This window comes from Paramisgurnus dabryanus, chromosome 9 (assembly GCF_030506205.2).
Source record: "Paramisgurnus dabryanus chromosome 9, PD_genome_1.1, whole genome shotgun sequence".
Classification (NCBI taxonomy): domain Eukaryota; kingdom Metazoa; phylum Chordata; class Actinopteri; order Cypriniformes; family Cobitidae; genus Paramisgurnus; species Paramisgurnus dabryanus.
Genome location: NC_133345.1, coordinates 39,872,004 through 39,892,302, shown reverse-complemented (window position 1 = coordinate 39,892,302; position 20,299 = coordinate 39,872,004). Strand labels below are relative to the sequence as shown.

The following is a 20,299-nucleotide window of genomic DNA, read 5'->3' as shown; positions in this document are numbered from 1 at the left end:
ACAAGAAAAAAAAATTCACTTTTAAACCACAACTTCTCATCTTCCTCCGGTCGTGTGATGCGCCAGCGTGACCTCATGTAAATACGTTATGCCGCTCGCTCACTCGTAGCATTGCGTTTAATGGAGCATTTACTTTTAAATGACCATAATTGCTCAATTTTCTACCGATTTTCAAATGGTTTGGTTTGTTATAAACGTCAGAGATTTACCTATGACACTGCATACTTAATAATTTTTATGAATCATGTTAAAGCATCCAGAATATAGCCACGTTAATAACGTTTGTAAGACATCAAACCATTTGAAAATCGGTCGAAAATTGAGCAAGTTATGGTCATTTTAAAGTATCTGCACCATTAAACACAATGCTACAAGTGAGCGAGCTGTCTGAGGTAAGATGGCCGCCAGGTGATGCCGTTAGAGACTCCACCGTTAGACATCTAGCCTTTATACATATCTATGGGCAGGCGGACGAAACACAGCTAGCGATTGTTGCAAATGGCAGAGAAAATTTGAAGCAGCTGCATAAATAATATATATTTATTTATTTATAATTATATTATTCTCATGCCCACTCTCCCAATAATAAACAAACCATGAAAGCAGTAGTTTGCCTCGTTCATATCGGTTGTTCACGGTAAAAATACTATTATGCATGACAACACAATTCAAAAAATCAGTTGGAAAGGAAATATTACTTACCTAACTTAGATAGACATAACTGGATTGGAAATACCCGGTTCCTCTGCTCAGATGGGTTGACAGCTGATAAACTGGGTTTGCGAGGGGGGAGGGACAACAGTTCGTTTTTACAACAGTGTGTTTGAAAGCATTTACTCCCAGACACTAGGGGGAGCTCGTAGAGAAATAACACTCAGACTTGCCTGGTGCCCCTTTAAACAATAAACTGACACAAAGACATTTGCTGCGTCAGAAACCGCGTACTTCATACTATATAGTATGCGAAATGCAGTAGGCGAGGGGAGTAGTATGTCCGAATACATAGTATTCGAAAAACAGTATGCGAAAAGTACCCGGATGACCTACTACTTCCTGTTAGATTTTGCAGTGTGCATACGATGGTCACTTCACTATCCCATGATGCCCTGGCAGAGGAGTTATCCAACGAAGAAGAAAAGGCATGCCGCTGTTTTCGCGCTGAAATGACATTACGTGATGACCACGTATGTCACGTGATGTAGCAACATGGTGGATGTAGTACGTCCAAATCTCATTCATACTACCAGGATTCATACTATACAGTACCTACTGTTTTAACGCCAAGTAATTCATCTTATTCAGTACCTACTATACAGTATGCAGTTTCGGACGCAGCCATTAATTGGTATCATACAGCATTGGAAAGGCCCTTTGGAACAGCCCTCTTTCTTCCCACTTGTAAACCCTGGAACGGTAGTTTTGCATATGTCATACGTGACCTTTTCGACGTAATAGCGTAATACGTAAGGTCGTGCTGGTGCATCACATGGCTATTGCAAGACGAGAAGTTGTGGTATAAAAGAACATATTTTTTATTTTTCTTGGTGAAAATGACGATGGTTTCACTAGATAAGACCCTTATGCCTTGGTTGGGATTGAAAAGCGTCATTTGAAGCTAGATTGAAACTGTAAACTGCTGAGGTCCACTAAAGTCCACTATATGGAGAAAAATCCTGGAATGATTTCCTAAAAAAAAACTGGTTTGGAAGCCTTAACCTGTGTTACTCTATATGAGAATGGTTTTAATGACAGAAAAATCACAAGTAGCTATACAAGAAATGCAAGGCAGAAGTTAATTCCTATCGCACAGCTTTTCAAGTCATCTGGTAAGGACATTTAAGTAGTTTTCAGGGCATTTCAAACATGCATTTTAGTCTGGGACTAACATAAACCCTGTCTGGAAAACCACCCCATTGAGTCTAAGAGGCTAACCCTTAAGCTTAGTAATGAAGAAAGATTTTATTAAACACAAATCTCTTGAATACTTTTGTTAGTTTCCTCTGTCTTGACTAAGTCTTCCATTTCTTCAGCACAATTTTTTTGCTGTATTTCAGCCAGCTGCTTACAGGTGAGAGGGAGGGTTGTATCTGGAGTACACAGGTGATGCCAGCGCTGCCAATACAGACAGAGAGTAACAACATTAACCCTTAAAACATTTTAATAAAACTACATTTTAAATGCATTTGAAGTAGATTCTTTGTTATGTCATTTCACTTTGCCTTTAACTATTGAACACTTAACATCCTCTTCAAGGCATATTGAGGACTTTTAAATTTTTAAGAAACCAGGGTGGGCAAATTTTCATCCTCACCTGATTTAGGCTCCCTTTTTCAGTAATCAGTCTGCCCAGTGCCCATACAGGAACCAGCAAAATGGAGGACAAGGCCAGTAACCAGCCAAGTGCATACGCCCAGTCTGGGTACACATACCAGCGGTTATATGTCAGGGGCTTGTACTGTACCAGAGAGCAGACAAGAGACACCTGACAAGAGGAATAAATGTTTGTCATTAGGTATTTGGTTGACCTTGTAACTAATATAAACCATCTGTCCGACCAAACAAATGCATGAAATGCAGATTCGATTACCAGGGACACAAAAGGAGTCAGGTATTTCCAGCACAGCATGAATATGTAGTTGGGTCGTGTCTTTGTCATGTCTTCAATGATGTCAAACATCCTCTCAGCACCTGTGATATGAGACTCTCGTGTGAAATATGAAACAGATCTGAAGGGGTTAACCAAATTTTTTTTTTGCTACACACATCTCTTTCTCTGCAAGGAACCTTTTGTTGCTTAAGTTTACAGAAATGCTGGCAGAAATTAAACTCTATGGGCTGACATGTTTTGGGGAGTCATCCTTTAGTATAATGGGGATAAAATGCAGTCTTCTGATTGGTCAGTTTGAAATGTCTCAGTCACACGGTGAAGAAAAGACAAATCATAATATCTGTAGCTTGTCTGTTACTTACCATAGATCCAACCCATGGCTAGAGATTCAAAGACAGCAATGAAAAGAAGACTTGCTCCACTGTAACCATAGTAGTCAAACAACTGGAATACATACATCCCCCCCTGCAGGTCACAATATAACATTACAATTTAAATATTTACAACATCTACAGTAGGTATGGAAATGAGGACGAAATGAGTTAAAAACTCAACGTACATTATTGGCTCAGAGTGATATCTCGAGGCAAATTTGTACATTATATGCCCCTTTAGATTAAGGTAAACCATCAAAATATGATGTGGATGGTACAAAATAGATAAAACACTAAACATTTAGGGTATTTATTTAATAAAATAATTTGACAAAAATTAGGTTTTATGTAAATAAACATAAAATAAATTGCAAAGAGAAATAAAAGGTTTATAGGTAAGGTAATAAACACAGACTATATAATCTGATTTGATATTAATATTGGATCTTCATTTGTGGTAATATTTTGTAGTTCTGGGCTATGTCTTTATAAACTTTGCACATGTTTATATTTCAAACACACCAATTCAACATGCATACAAAATGTATAATGCATCTTTAATCAACATTTTAATAAAAATACAGAAAAATTGTTGAAGTTAGACGCTAGCTAGCTTCATTACGGAACATACATACACATTACATACACAGTCACATAAACTTTCCATTTAAAGAAAACATAACATACAACACGCAAACACACACACACTTTTCTGACCTCAGTAACCATGATAAGTTGACTAAAGAAGCAGCCAAGACAGAAGAGCAGGAGAAAGATTTCTCGTCGTCCAGCTTTGCGCAGCACCATGGGGAACTGGTCTGTCACAGACGTCATAAAAACCTCCATCGCAACAAACTTGAATGTAGCACAACCCAAGTGTATTAGTTCTGTGCAATACAGTTTTCAACTTTACCCCCACTCCCCCAAACACACACACATAAAGACTAATGGTCATTTCTTGTATTTTTCTATTAATATACACACAGGGAAGTTGTTACAATGTTGTCACATTTCTAATATTGTGTTTTATCTAATATTTTATTAAAATGTTATATTATTGTCCGCATGTGTTAAAAGTAGCGGGGCACCGATAAATCGGCCGATGATGCTTGCTATCCTCCCTAATGAATTACAGTGAAATGCCGCTACATCCAAAAGCCAGAGGGCGCTCTCGTGCAGAAACTCAATATGCGCTGCAGACGATGAACCATTACACACACAGCTCCAGTAATGCTGCGTTCACACCAGACACAAATACATGAAAAGGCATCCTTCGGTGCATTAAGCGCGAATGGAATTTAGCCCGAGTTGAAAAATCTTAACTTTGCAATATTTTTGCACAGCGTTAACCAATCAGGAGCTTGCTTTAGCAGTGACGTGATTACAGGAAGAGAGCGGAGGCAGAAAAACAAAACAACAATGGAGGACAATCATACACGCGAGACACCTTTATACTTTCACAGAAATTAAAAAGATCTTGTTTGGAAGTGACTGAGGAGATTGAACAATCTGGTAAGTTTACTCAATTTGAGCTATATAAGCCCCTCCCATGACGCGAATTTACATGTTAATGTCTTAATGAATCGATTAAACTCAAAATAGCGCGTTTTTGCCACCTTTTCCGCGTCTGGTGTGAATGCACAGTTAAGCATATGTTTATCGCTGTTCTTCAAACCTTTTCAGGTATTTTCATGATAATAAAGAATATGTGTAATGATTATATTTGACGAGTGTTGCTTTTTAAATGCGTGTTGTAAATGACTCAAACTAACAGTGATTTCAGATCAATAAGGATTTACTGATCAAAAGCCGTAGTACATGAAATAGCTGTGCATATTATCAGCTGTGCGATTCAGAATAGTTATCGGCCAGGTATTATTAGTGTGTACTGACATTTATTGTCGCATCTCTAGTTAAAAGGAATCTTTTTCCTTTCAGCAATTTATTTAAGCTTTATAACACTCAAAACTTTACTGTAGTTATATGACTACGCCAAAACTGATTTAAAAAAATGAACCTACCCTGAGAATTATTACATAAAAAATTGAACAAATTAAAAATGAAAGCCATTGTCGCTCCTATATTTGTTATTTAGGTTTACACCTCTGTATGTATATGTGTGTTAAAGTTCACCTGTGTATCTAGGCCCAGCAAAATAATCATGATGAAGAAACATACAGCCCACAACTGAGGGAAAGGCATCAAAGCTACAGCCTGTGGATAAGCTATGAATGCTAGACCTGGACCTAAAACAGAAAAATACCTGAGGTTGAGTATTTAGTACTTTAAATAATTTCTTTAGTATATTAACTCATTACACGTCTTATATCAAAGATATACCTGATTCTGCCACCATCTCAATGGGGACGCCCTGCTGATGGGCCATGAAACCCAGCACTGAGAACACAGCAAAGCCAGCCACAAAACTGGTACCACTGTTCAGAAGGCAAAGCCACAAGCAGTCCCTTAAAGAGAAGACATAGATTATACACACATACATATTTACCTATACTGTGAAATAGGGGAACTCCATAGAAATGTTTTCATAAAAAATGCTATAACCTATATATAACAGAAAACTTCCTTACAATTGAGAATGTCTCAGAAAAGCGGCATTTAGTCAAGTTTTATCTTCTGGCTTTGCACTTTACATTTAAACATTTGACCAACACTTATTCAGAACCAATTACAGTGCATTTTATCAGTCTGTGTCTATCCTGGGATTGAACCCATGGCCTTTGTGTTGCTTAGGTAATACTCTACCAACTGAGCTGCAGGGGTAATTTCAAAAATAATTTATATTTGTGCCTGTGCAAAACCAGCTATAGTCATTTTTGTGATTGATGGTTTTCTACATAGAACTTTATGACATTACAGGACAGGTGCTGGTCATATAATTAGAATATCATCAAAAAGATGATTTATTTCACAAATTCCATTCAAAAAGTGAAACTTGTATATTATATTCATTGATTAAACACAGACTGATATATTTCAAATGTTTATTTTTTTAATTTTGATGATTATAACTGACAACTAAAGAAAACCCCAAATTCAGTATCCCAGAAAATATTAATAAAAGTTAAGTTCAGGCGAGTTTGCTGGCCAAATAAGAACAGGGTTAACATGGTCCTTAAACCAGGTACTGGTAGCTTTGGCACTGTGTGCAGGTGCCAAGTCCTGTTAAAAAATGAATTCTGCATCTCCTTAAAATTGGTCAGCAGCAGGAAGCATGAAGTGCTCTAAAACTTCCTGGTATACGGCTGTGTCGACCTTGGACCTCAGAAAACACAGTGGACCAGCAGATGGCATGGCACCCCAAACTATCACTTACTGTGGAAACGTTACACTGGACATCAAGCAATGTGAATGGGGGGCATCTCGTCTCTTCCTCCACACTCTGGGCCCATCCCTATTGCTTGTACACTTTTTTCTACCACATCTTTTCCTTCCCTTCGCCTCTCTATTAATGTGCTTGGACACAGAGCTCTGTGAACAGCCAGTCTCTTTTGCAATGACATTTTGTATTGCCCTCCTTGTGCAAGATATCAATGGTCATCTTTTGGACAAATGTCAAGTCAGCAGTCCTCCCCATGATTGTGTAGCCTACAGAACTAGACTGAAAGACCATTTAAAGGCACCGAGGTCTTTTCACAATATTCTAATTTTCTGAGATACTGAATTTGGGGTTTTCCTTAGTTGTCAGTAATATCATTAAAATTAAAAGAAATAAACATTTGAAATATTTCAGTCTATGTGAAATGAATGAATATAATATACAAGTTTTACTTTTTGAATGGAATTAGTGAAATAAATCAACTTTTTGATGATATTCTAATTATAGGACCAGCACCTCTATATAGGATTATTTTGTGAAAATATAACATCTTTAATACAGACTGAATAAAGGTCATGTCAAAGACAGGAATTCACAGAAAGGGTCACAATTATTATTTTAGCAGATGTATTTATAATTTTAGAAATTCTGCAAGTCAGAAATGCCTTGAAATAACTGATTCATCTTAAGGAGGGATCTGTTTATTATTTTAAAGAGAAGTAAAGTTGCATACAGATAATCCATATTGCCTGGTTAAAAGTTTTCAGAAATATTGTGTACATTGGAAAGAAGATGGGGCAAACACCAAGACATGGGGTACCACGAGGCTTTGACTCTCAAATGAAGCAGTATATAAAGAAAATATATCAAAGTAAACTTAATTTATCAGTTTGCTAATTCATTCATTCATTCATTTGTTTTATACAGAGCACTAACCTGTAGCAGTTGTTGTTGTATTTATTGTAGCTGCCTAATACAGTGAGACAGGCTGTACACAAACCATAAGAAAAAAAGATCTGAGATCCTGCCTCCATCCAAACCTGAACACAAGAACACATGAAGTTAGGACTCAGAATAAAGCATTCAACAGCCCTGTTTCATAATGTGGAAGGCAGATGGTGAGGGTACCTGTGGGTCAGAGAGACGGGACGGTTCAGGGTACAGGTAAAACCTGATCCCCTGAAGGGCTCCAGGAAGAGTCAACCCACGAATTAACAACACCACTAGCATCACATAAGGAAATGTGGCTGTGAAATACACCACCTACAGACACAATGCAATAAATGCTTGCATTTCATTATTGCAACTTTCTGCATCTGTTCAAGAGATCTTTATGTTATAATAAAAATGACATAATATATTCATAATTTCATATCAAAATTTCTAGGTTTAACAAATTACCTTGAAAATACCTGACCATGGTATTACAGACAATATTCTTCAATTATATCAATTTTTTTATACCTTCCCTGTAGATTTGACTCCTTTCCAGGCACAGAAATAACATATGATCCACATTGCAATGAGACACAGAAGAATCTCCCAGTTGATTTTACCCATCTGTTCAATACCACCAGAGAGAGACAGCACTCTGTGTCTGTACAATGTGACGAGAGAGATACAGAAAATAAAAGATTAAGTTTGAATCTTTTCACAATAATTCCAAAAATGAATAATAATTCCCCGTGTAGTTGATAATTTTATCACTTTAAACTCATCTTTGAGCATAAAAGTTTATCCTGAGACAGTAATTTCTTCATGCTTTAGCTTGAATGTAACTGTACACACTTTCCTCATATGCAGATCTATAAATATGCAAAATAATCCCGCCTCTACTCAATCGCACCAGCTCGGACCATAGATACATGTACATACATGCTACATTGGGCAGTTACCTGTAGATGCTAAGTCCGGTTTCACAGTGTATATATGATCTGATGTTAACAGGTTAGGGAATTCACACTGCATGTGTAAGCATCACCGAAGTTTAAAGGGACAGTAAGTAGGATTTACACCCATCTAGTGGTGAAATTGTATTTTGCATTCAAACGAAGAGTGCTCTGTAGCGCCTCGCTTTTCCAAATGTGTGTTGCAACTATGGTAGCCGTTGCGTACTCACTGATCTTCTTGTCCGTTTCAGCTGGTTCACATGTTCTGAATGAAAACGCGTTGCGGTAGGCTAGTGCTTTTTGTCCCTTTCTGCTATTATAGTTTATCAATACGGCGGAACAACACGGAAGGCTTCTTGGAATTAAGCTTACAAAGAAAAGTCAGATCATTGTCAGAGGTCATTTGACACCAATGAGGACATATTTATGAATAAATACATTGATTTTGATTAATAAAACACTTAAAATCCTACTTACCGTTGCTTTAAGGGAAAGATTTACTAAAAGCTTACGCTAGCGCAAATCATCATTATGGTGTTAAATAACGACTGTCGGGATTTACTAAAGACACGCAGTGGATAATTAGTGCTGAAAAGTTATTTTCATGACTGACCTTATTGCATATGCATTTCTAGCAGTTTCCCTTATAGAATTAGCGATTAACTAATATTTGCGCATGTGGTATTTGGATACTTCTTTAACATAGAAAAAAGTATGTCTTGACTAATTTTGCACTTGAAATGGCTGCAATTGTTGCAAATAAAAGGAGGCATCACACAGATTAGAGAGCGTGTGGTGCAAGGCAGAATATTTTTTTACACATAACAGAACATAACATTTTTTAAAGCTTCGTTAACTGGGATTCTACACCCTGAATTTTCAGCTGAGATGTCCGTGGTGCTGAACTCTAGTGCATCAGCGCACCTGCAGGAGATCAGCTCTGCTTATTTGCAACAATGAACTAATTTGCGCAATCTCTTAGTAGATTACGTTGGTCATTATGGAAATCGTGCTTTGACAAATTTAATTTTTAAATTTGTATAAACTTTTTTAGTCAATAACCCGCAGATATAACCACTCCCATCTGAGCTTTTTTGGAACTGCACTCTCACACTAATTTGTCTCGTTTAGTACATCTGGCCCTAAAGGTTAAATTGACAAAGGTATTCTTTATGGGTTGTGAATATGTGTATGAATAAGGTTAAGGGATAGAAACAATAGTCCCAACTAAGGCACCCAAGCAAACATGTATGTTTATTTATTTGTGTTTATTTACTCCCAGAACTCAGTAGTTGCAGAGGTAGAATTTATTTTTGTTGTCCAGTTCAGGGGATTATTTGCAGCAAGATTAACACAGTCATCTAACAACACAGAGATAAAAGAAGAATGTTACCTTTTTATTACAGCATGTTCTGATTATATTATTATACAAATATTGTTTGATTTGTTTAGCTTGATTCATAATTTATCACCTGTATTCCAGGTGTTGTTACAGCTGGCCCATGGCAGTTGAGAGCTAAAAGAGAAGAAGAGGTAGAAAAGCGCCCAGGCCAGAATGATGATGTAATAAATGCAGCTGTACAGCACCAACAGCTGTCCTGCAAAACCAATACCTGACAAAAGAAAACACACATGGACTTGGAAGAGCACTTAGTTTGCAGTACTTCGACCTCGGGCGCAGTTATACATGGGTTTCAGCTGACGTCACTCACTTGTCTTCCGCCATTTTGAGGACCTGAAGTGGTTGCAAAAGAACTAGAAGCTATGCCTTCAATATGTTGTGAGCATCAAAATCGCTATTTTTACAACACTAAGAAGGCTCGACACAACATGATACTTTGTTTGAAGTATCACCTGTGTCTCTACACATGAACTCGAGCATTGAGAACATTGTTTGTGAACAAAGAGTTTACTAAAAAGAAGGTTTTGAACAACTGACTTTGGTTGATTTGGCTTCCGCTCGCCGCCATCTTCCCAGTCAAGATGTATCGATCTGCGAATGCAACGTAAGGAGGGAGGATTGTAAAGATTGATATCTCCTAAAGCATAGTTCCATAAAAATGCACAGATAATTTGTTGTTTTGTCACAAGTAAAAAAACAATATTGACCTACTATTTGAAAAAGGAGCCTCATGAGATTCATTCATTCACATTCAGAAATCGATTATTTACGTCTGGCAGAGATGACAAGCGAACATCATTACAGCCAAAGTCAGTTGTACAAAACTTTCTTTTTATTAAACTCTGTGTACACAAACAATGTTCTCAATGCTCGCATTCATGAGTAGATATCCAGGTGATACTTCGAGCAAAGTTTCATGTTGTGTCGCGCCGCCTTAGTGTTGTAAAATAGTGGTAGTTCGGTAGCAGCGAACAGCGGCTGGAAGAACGTATCAGGGATTGAGTAGGCATCACACCCTAACCAAGATATATTTTTTTAAAGTCGCGTTTCTTTTCATGACAGTCGAGATGCGACATGTTGTATTTCGTAGCCATTTCCCGTATCCATAAGAATCATAGACAGTAAAAGATAAGAAATCCGTAAATCGTAGCAAGCCAGCCAATGCTTGTCAGTAGCCTACTGGTACTCGGTAGGTCCTCAAGATGGCGGCATGACGTAAAAAGTCACATGACTGAAACCCATCTATAGTGATAGAAGTTTGAGCGAGTCGTCAGGAGTGATGATTTTACTGCACACTGAGTTCGAATTGCTGCAAACTAAGTGCTCTTCCGCCATACAATATAGTTCTCATTTAAAAAACTGCCACGTTTTATTTTGTGCCATATCATTCTTACTTGTGTAACTACTCATGTTTCCCTTTAAATAGGGAAAACATAAAAGTGTTTGGTGGCTTCTAAGAAGAGCGCGGGTCACTGGGGTTCCTCAGGCAAGTCCACTCCTTTTCTCTATCTACAACACGTTTTGTCATCGGACGCGAACAATAAAGTCAAAAACAAACTCAAAGAAGAGGATAGAAGAAGTCGTCCGCTGGAACAACCCTGGTGCATTTGAAAGTAGCGCAGTAACGCCGCCGAATGTAGCGAAGTAAAAGTACAGTTTTTTCACTAGAAATGTACTTGAGTAAGAGTAAAAAGTACCTATCCTTAAATTTACTCTAAAAGTACTAGTTACCCAAAAAATGTACTCAAGTACATGTAACGAAGTAAATGTAATTCGTTACTACCCACCTCTGATCCAGACCATTATAAAATGACAAAGTATTGATGACATGTTTTTGTTATTGATTCCCTTCATCAATTTGGTTTGAAATAAAGCCAGGGAACATATCACGAAAATCTGACTTTTTCCATGTTTTAGTGCTATAGTTGTGTCCCCAGTGCTTCTATCAACCTAGAAAATGTGAAAAAGTTCAACCCAGTAACTTTTTGGTAAACCATTTTCTGCAAACGTGTGAAAATTTGACTCCCCTTGTGATGTCAGAAGGGGATAATACCGCCCCTTAATCTACACTATCCAACCACGGCACTGCCATTTAGGGCAGAGATCAGCTCATTTGCATTTAACAGGACACAGTGGCAATTTTACCATGTTATAATAAATTATCTATATGATACTTTGAGCTAAAACTTCACATACATACTCTGGGGATACCAAAGTTTTATTTGACATCTTAAAAAAAGTCTTGTGAATGTCCACTTTAAACTGTTTAAGGTATGTTCAACAAAGCCATGAATATCTGTTATTTGTTTATTTACTATGAAGTTAAAAAGTTGGGTAAGCATCATTAAAGTGTAGTGATTTATTCATTTTTGCCAGGGCTTGGTTGTTGTTTCAGTGGTGCTTTAATGTTTTGAAGGTCTTTTGAAAGCCTGAAAGTCACGCTGTTTCATGTCACCGAGCTCATACTAGTAAGATTTTTAGGATAATGTATTATTTTGTTACATAATTTTCCTGAGATTCTACAGTAATAAGTCACATAACTTTTATAAGACGTGACAGATTAACATTTTGGTTATTATGCAATATGTTCTTTGACGCATTTCCAAAATTACAGTATAACCATCTTCTTTATGTCTGAAGATTTTGTGAAAGTTTTTAATTTTACTAGTTGCTGCTACAAAATAAAAAAGAACAACGGAATTAATAATATTAAAATTTTTTGTAACTCTTACCCTCAGCTAATGGACAGAGGCGATGCCAACATGTAATTCCACCTTCCCTTGTGTACTGTCCCATTGCCGTCTCTAGCAGGAACAGAGGAACCCCACAGGTAACCACAAATACCAGGTAGGGTATCAGAAACGCACCTGAAAACACAACAGTACAAAAATACATTGTTTAAGTACTATATACAAAAGGCAAGAGCTTTTCAGAATAAAAAATAAGACACTTATTTTATTTATGTTTATTAATATATGAAATCATTCATATTGTGAAATCTGAGGATGTGGTCTCTTACCTCCTCCATTCTTGTAGCAAAGGTATGGAAATCTCCAAACATTACCCAGACCAATCACAATTCCTGCTACAGACAGAATAAACTCTGCTTTACTCCCCCAGTATCCTCTCTCCTGTATCTTTCCTTCTGATCCGCTCATAGCTTTAAAGTGTTTCCAGCGCTTCTGTAGAGTCCTGATATCCAGATCGCTGTAGTGTTGAATGTAATGAATTGTGATCAGCTGTAAATATTTATAAATACATCAAGCTACACATTCATTGACTGATCATACACTCCTGGCTGACAAAGTACAAAGTAAATGATTTAAGAATCAAATAAGTCATTTATGCAGTCTAAAGCTCATATAGAATTATATAATAGCTGTCACTCGGGCAAGAGCACCCTTTAAAAGGGTCCTAATAGGACATTTTGCTGTTGGCACCACAGGAACTGGGGACAATTATAGAACCGGGACCCCACGTTTCAGGGACTAAATTAGCTCCTACTCCAGAGTAGGGTCTAACCAGCAGAATGCAAACTATTTGTGACTCATGTGTATGTTTGCTGGCCAAAAGCATGCCAATCAAAACACTAGCAATAACCAAACTAAAGCATGGTTATTGTAACATATGTATTTTATATACAGTAGCTACACAGGGCTGAACAATCTATGCTTTTGGTTTTTTTCTTACTGTCAGAAATTGATTTCCTGTGCATTTGTTTTGATGTGTTTTTGTCAAAATACTGAACAAAGAGTCTTATGGAAACCTGAAAGTAAATTTCTTCATTTTTTTCCAATTCAGTGTTTAAGTCAACAAATCCAACCATATATATTTTTTTATCTCTGTCTTGTTACCTAATACATAACAGCATTTTGAAACATGTCGCAACTGCTAGTAACTGATAGCTGGGATTGAAAAAAAAATGTAAACAGCAGGGTTAGTTACAGGAAAACAGTGTTACAACTAAACCTTAAAGAGCCAGTAAGATGCCAATTTTAAGCGTCCTATCACTTATTATAAGTCCCGGATGACAGGTTTAAATGCATGCAAGGTAAAAAAACACTGAAATTTTCGCAAAATATAAATTTAAAATTAAATTACCCAATTTCTCAGCGATCCCCAAATGAGTCATGTGAAGACATTCAATGACTCAGTCTGCCTAAACCACCCCTTTTCAATAGCCTACACTGCTCTGATTGGTCAACTGGTCAACTGTCTCCGCACAGACCACAGATCAGTGGCACAGACCAACAATAGTGCAACATGTATTGACCTAGTGCTAACATGATTTACTGAGAAGACATTATCGACATCAATACATATCATTCATCATTAATCCAAGCAATAAAAACGACAATAGAAACGTAAATTTTACCCTCATTTAAGCATTTATGTAAGCCAGCGTTTCTCAAAGTGTGGGGCGGGCCCCACTGGTGGGGAACAGGAACATTACAAGTGGGGCGTGACAAATGGGAGGAAATTTGGTCATTTTTGTGCCCATCTCTATTAACTTCTTTTAATCATTGACCATACACTCAAAATGATACATTTAAATATAAGCCTAACTTAAAGCAACATCAGACTGTGAAGAAAATGTCACCCGGAACCATAGTCTACAAGAATGAATTAAGCAGAATTGAAGTGGAACAAAAACTTTAATGTGGAGAGGCGGTATAGGCGGTAGTGGGTGTAAAAGTAAACAATGGATACGTTTGTGACAAGGAATGAAAACTGGAGATTCTGTACTAGCAGAGAAAACCAAGACAGACAGTCGACCCAATCAACCAAAACGCCAGCCGAAAAGAAAGTATGATGACTTTTGTCAGAGACAAAATGCAAACACAGTTGCAAAAGTTTTTTTTTACATTTGCACATTTGTTTGTTTTTTTCGCATTTCTCCATTGAAAGTGTTTAATGCTGTTATGTTTTAAAATATGATGGGATTAAACAAATTTTGTCAGGGCAATTGGGGACAGGTGGGGCTTGGAACCCTTCCCTACCTCCAAAGTGGGGAATGGCAGAAAAACTTTGAGAAACACTGATGTAAGCTAACCGGGTCGTAGCAAAACCGCAAGTGAGCATGCGTTAGCCACTTGCTATCGTGACTCTGACAGTATATCGAGTTTAAAAAACGGCATCATTCATCATTAATCCAAGCAATAAAAACGACGATAGAAACTAACATTTTACACTCATTTAAGCATTTATGTATGCTAACCGGGTCATAGCAAGCTGTAAGTGAGCATGCGTTAGCCGCTTGCTAAAGTGACTCTCTGACAGTATATTAAGAGTTTAAACAACAACATCAATACACATCATTCATCATTAGTCAAAGTTATAAAAACGACGACAGACATTAACATTTTTACACTCATTTAAGAAAGTATGTAGCTATAATCATACTTATGCGGCTTTCACATAGGATGCGGTGTGCGCTGCACTGCGCTATGAAACCCATTCATTTCAATGGCTTGCGCCGCGCGAGGGCGGTTTTTTGTTGCGCCGAGCAAAGCGCGAGCGCAGCGGTCAAAGTTCAAAATAGTTTAACTGTTGCGCTGCGCTCTGTGACGATTACCCGCGCGGCCAATAGAAACAGGGCATCCAAACAAGCAAAATGGACGAAAGCTTATACTCGGGATTCTCAGAGCTTTATAATACAAGTTTATGCTCCTACAGAGACATCGGAAGGAAAGCCGTGTCATGGAAACACGTAGCAATTCAAGTTGGCATGTTAGGTGTGGTTTTAGTCAAGCAGCTTGTTGAAGGTATGATTAAAGTTACGCGAAATGGAGATGATCAACATCAGTCTCTGTATTCCTCGTCGACTATTTAACGCAAATATAAACATTGTAGTAATTTATTGAAAACCCCGCCTACTTTGGTCTGGCCATCAGAGCACAAATCACTTGGCTGCGCCAAACCCAGCGGCGAGGGCAGCGCACACCGCATCCTATGTGAAAGCTGCATTACAGGTTGTGGTTAAGACGCATGTTGTTCCAAATAAAGTGGGTACGGAACCATCTTTCATTGCCAAAGGTCTAGTAAATCCCTACAGATTCTTCATATATCTTCATTCTTTTGTAGTGAAAACAACACAAACTAAAAACACAGCGTGATATGATGTTTACACACTAACTAGCTGTGGGCAGGTCATAGTTTTCGTTTCTCCCGCGGGCAAGACTGTAGGCGGAGATTATTATGCAAAGTATTCGTATTACGTGGATAAAGACAGGCAGTAGATTGAATCCATATGACTACTCGTTTCTGCGATTCAGAGTCGACTCCCTACTTTAGAAGCCAATAACTTCATTATTATTAATCGTGCACTTTTTGGTTCGACTACTTTGCACATTGTTTACATTGATGGACAGCTACATGACACACTGCAATACAGGTCAGTTTTGATATTGGATCTGTGTAGCTCTTTAACTATACAATAAAACACAAAATTAATCAAATTAAATGTTAGGTAAACCAAAAGCCATTACCAAACAAGCAGGGTCTATAGGGGCATTGCCCCCCCAGCTCCCCCCCAAAATGTCTAGCCAACCATAAAAACAGAGTGACTTGATGAGTTTTTGAATTTTTCAACATGGCCAAGCTGACCTCTCTCACTGCTGTCCCTGTCCACTGTGGTCTCCAGTTCTGAATTGTTTCCTTTCTCCACCGGTGCCTCTGGGGCCTCTAGTTTTTTAGTTTTTGAGAACATCTGTAAGCCGTAGTTAAGGGGGTGTGGTTCTGTCACAGTTCTGTGTTATACGGACATTTAGTTTGCATTGAGGTTCTGTTCTGTATTCCCAAGTCCTGTACTTTTATTTTGAAGTTCTGTGTTCTGCTGTTTGCCATGTTTTTAGTTCTGTGCAGTGCTTAAGTGCATTGGTCCTCGTCTGGATTGTTTCTCAGGTGTGTCTTGTTATCTTGTTATCCCCTGTGTGTCCGAAACCGCATACTGTACGGTATGTACTGAATGAGATGAAGTACCTACTTACTGACCGTTAAAACAGTAGGTACTGTATAGTATGAATCCTGGTAGTATAAATGAGATTTGGACATACTTCATCCGCCATGTTGATACATCACATGACATACGTCTTCATCACGTCAAGTCATACCAGCGCAATGCAGACGCATCACTGCTTTCCGCCATTTCCTAATATGATGACGCCTCTTCTTTGTTGGATAACTCCTCTCCCAGGGCATCATGGGATAGTAAAGTGTCCTTCGTAGGCACACTTAAAAATTTAACCAGATGTAATAGGTCATCCGAGTTCTTTTCACCTACTGTTTTGGGAATACTATGAATTCCGACATATTTCTCACCTCGCATACTATTTTTTGCCTACTACATAGTATGGAAGTAGACGGTTTCGGACACAGCCACAGTGTTCCAACTGTCTTTTGTCAGTCATTGTATGTGGATATCTGGGTTGAGGATTACGTGTTTCTGTTTACTTTACCTGGTTTTGTATCACCTTTGTTTGCTGTTTTATGATGTTTTTATTTTTGGTACATATTAAGCAGTTTTAATTTTATCATTTAAAAAACCTAACCTAACCTCCTTTTTACCTCTTATTAATAAAAAAAAACTTGACCGCAGCTGGCCTGTAGATTACAATTTAATTTTGCATGCTAAAATTACTTGACTTAAGAGTCATTTTACTTGATTTAGCTAGATTTAAAACCTTATCAAATGCAAAGTGACCCCCTAAATTAAGACTACTTCACACTGGTTCCCTGGTTTAACACTGGTATAACATGCAGTTTAGTACGGCATAAATAGAGTATCATCTTATAAAAGTGTATAAGATTAATTTACATAATAAAACTATAAAATAACAGCCTCATGCAAAGTATTCTGGAAACCAGAAATTCTCATAAACATTTTTCTATTTTTTTCTTCACATTTTGGTTCCCAGAATGCTTTGCATGAGGTTGTTATTTTAACGTTTTATTCTGTTAAGATAAATCCTTGTTAATGTTTAATGTTCATTCAATAAAATGGCTATTAACCAACAACACCAATTTATATAATTTAATATGTTTTGTTTAATTAAAATGTTACATTTAAGAACAGTTTTTTTGGTCATACATTTTCTTTGGGGGCATGAAGGAATGCACTGGACACAAGGGGGGCTGTTTGTTGAAAAAGTTTGAGAACCACGGTTTTAATGTATTCGGTGCACACTCAAACTGCTTCCCATGCGTTCACAAGTCCATCATTGATCAAGCTCTTTATGGTGAAAAACCACTGAAAATTAACAACTTTCGACTTTCCATGGAATTGTAGTGGAGTAAAAAGTTATTTGTATTTCAAATGTAGTAACGTTTCCAGAAAAAAATAAAACTCAAGCTCAAGTACAGATAAGCAAGGGTGTACTTAAGTACAACACTCAAGTACATTTACATTTAATCATTTAGCAGACGCTTTTGTCCATAGCGACTTACAAATGAGGTAACAATAGATTCAATTAGAGCAACACCAGAACAGCAACACATAAGTGCACTAGAACTTATCTCATCAAGTCTAATACAGTATACATAGCCAAAGGTTTAATTGTATAAGCAAGTGAGGTGTTGGCAGAAGAGATGAGTTTTTAGCCAATTCTTAAAGTCAGCAGATCTTGTCACAACCAGCAGATCATTCCCCAGAGAAGGTACGCGATAGTGATTTTTCCCTTTTTGGGATGGCACCACAAGCCATCGCTCAGTGGCAGAGCGCAAGGATCTAAGGTACATAGTTTGTATAAGCGAGTGAAGGTAAGGGGGTGCTGACCCAGTGGTGGTTTTAAAGGCCAGGAGCAAAGCTTTGAATTTACAATCTTCAGTTTCCTAATAAGAGAAACTCTGAGGATGAGTATTTGTTGGGATCTATACTCATATTGCATTGTGTTTGAGATCTTCATGTGTGAGGACGTTTAAAAGTTCCAAAATTGGTCCCCACCAACGTGATAATTACCAGGTACACACACACACACACACACACACACACACACACACACACACACACACACACACACACACACACACACACACACACACACACACACACACACACACACACACACACACATTCTGGTTTCCATGTTTTGTGGGGACATTCCATAGACGTAATGCATTTTATACTGTAATAATAATAATAATAAACTTTATTTTCTATAGCGCCTTTAAAGTGCACATCTCAAAGCGCTTTACAAAAACAATTAAAACAACAGAGATACAACACACATAATAAAGATTAGGATTAAAAAAACATTATAGAATATAAAACAAAGATAAGAGCAAACAATCAATTAAAAGCTAACATAAAAAAATGAGTTTTAAGCTGAGATTTAAAAATACCCAAAGAATTTGCTTGCCTAATCTCAATCGGTAGAGAATTCCAGAGTTTAGGAGCTGATGAGGAAAAAGCCCTGTCTCCCATTAGTTTTAAACGAGTTGAGGGAACAGTTAAAAGACCAGTTTCTGAGGAACGAAGATCACGTTTTGGAGTGTATGGAATTAAAAGCTCTGTCAAGTATTGAGGCGCCAAACCATGCAATGCCTTATAAGTAAGCATCAAAATCTTGAAGTCCACCCTAAACCTAATGGGTAACCAGTGCAAAGACTCCAAAACAGGAGTAATATGTTCTCGCATATTAGTTCTAGTCAGAATTCTTGCAGCCGAATTTTGCAAAACCTGCATTCTGTTTAGGGTAGCTTTTGACACTCCAGCTAACAAGGCATTACAGTAATCAATACGAGAGAACACAAAAGTGTTAATCAATTTCTCCGCAGTATTAAAAGACAGCATAGGACGCAACTTGGCAATATTTCTAAGATGAAAGAATGAAATTTTTACAGTATTCAGAACATGAGGTTCAAACGTTAGATTGGCATCAAAAATCACTCCTAGATTCCTCAACCTAGTCCGAAACTCCACATTTGAACCATCAAGAGTTAATGTGCTTGGCTCTACTTTGCGTAGTTGGTGAGGTGAGCCAACAAGCATAATCTCAGTCTTTTCACTATTAAGACAAAGAGAGTTTTCAGTCATCCATTCTTTCATCTTAAAAATACACTCAGAAAGAAAATTGACTGGCACAATTTCATTAGGTCTAAAATGAATGTAAATCTGTGTATCATCTGCATAAAAGTGAAATTTTAGACCAAGTGATCTCAAAAGTTGGCCTAGAGGATAGACGTAAATATTAAAAAGAAGAGGGCCCAAAATTGATCCCTGAGGGACACCAGACTGCACAACATTAACATCTGATCTAACAAACTGTATATTCTATTCCATTTACCTACCCTATTCCCTAACCCCAACCATCACAGAAACCCTTCTACTACTTCACATTTTCAAGAAAGATCATTCTTTGTTTGATTTATAAGCTTGTTTCCTCATGGGGATATCAAAATGTCCACAAAAGGTCACAAAAATACTGGTATTCCTAAATCTTTGTGGGCACAATTGGTCCCCAACGTGATAATTACCAGGTACACACACAAATTAAGCTCTGTGTTTTGCACAGGCCTACTAAAGGGTTAATGGTGCCACATGGTGATCAACAGTCAGAGGTATATAGTATTTTAGTATTTTTACTTTCTACATAAAAGTAAATTTTTCAAGTATTCGTATTTAATTAGAGTATTTCTTTGGAAAACATAGATTCCAAAGCATATTATCAAAATTTTTACTCCACTACATTT

The 20,299-nt window shown here is 37.5% G+C and overlaps 1 protein-coding gene across 2 annotated transcripts; it reads right to left on the bottom strand.

Annotated features, from left to right (window-relative positions):
- Positions 1-1,717: 1,717 nt before the first annotated feature.
- On the bottom strand, positions 1,718-13,745 carry LOC135746452 (sodium- and chloride-dependent GABA transporter 2-like). Of its 2 annotated transcripts, none has more exons than XM_065265105.2 (15): positions 13,712-13,745; positions 12,630-12,817; positions 12,343-12,477; positions 9,681-9,821; positions 9,485-9,569; positions 7,784-7,916; positions 7,448-7,582; positions 7,256-7,359; positions 5,323-5,447; positions 5,116-5,228; positions 3,700-3,837; positions 2,971-3,073; positions 2,588-2,688; positions 2,312-2,482; positions 1,718-2,112 (listed from the first exon to the last, which is right to left on the bottom strand). In XM_065265105.2, the coding sequence occupies exons 2-15, from the start codon at positions 12,766-12,768 to the stop codon at positions 1,963-1,965; spliced, it is 1,773 nt and encodes a 590-aa protein (XP_065121177.1). In that variant the 5' UTR covers positions 12,769-12,817; positions 13,712-13,745; the 3' UTR covers positions 1,718-1,962. The 2 variants fall into 2 exon arrangements, with proteins under 2 accessions (XP_065121177.1, XP_073671937.1); XM_073815836.1 differs by having other exon boundaries at positions 5,323-5,417.
- Between the last annotated feature and the right edge of the window lie 6,554 nt (positions 13,746-20,299).

Excerpts from the sequence above, each read along its gene's own strand:
- LOC135746452 (XM_065265105.2), bottom strand. The coding sequence starts at position 12,768 with ATGAGCGGATCAGAAGGAAAGATACAGGAGAGAGGATACTGGGGGAGT. Across the intron at positions 12,478-12,629 it reads TTGCTACAAGAATGGAGGAG|GTGCGTTTCTGATACCCTAC; the intron begins GTAAGAGACCAC and ends TTGTGTTTTCAG. Across the intron at positions 7,360-7,447 it reads CCCGTCTCTCTGACCCACAG|GTTTGGATGGAGGCAGGATC; the intron begins GTACCCTCACCA and ends TCTTGTGTTCAG.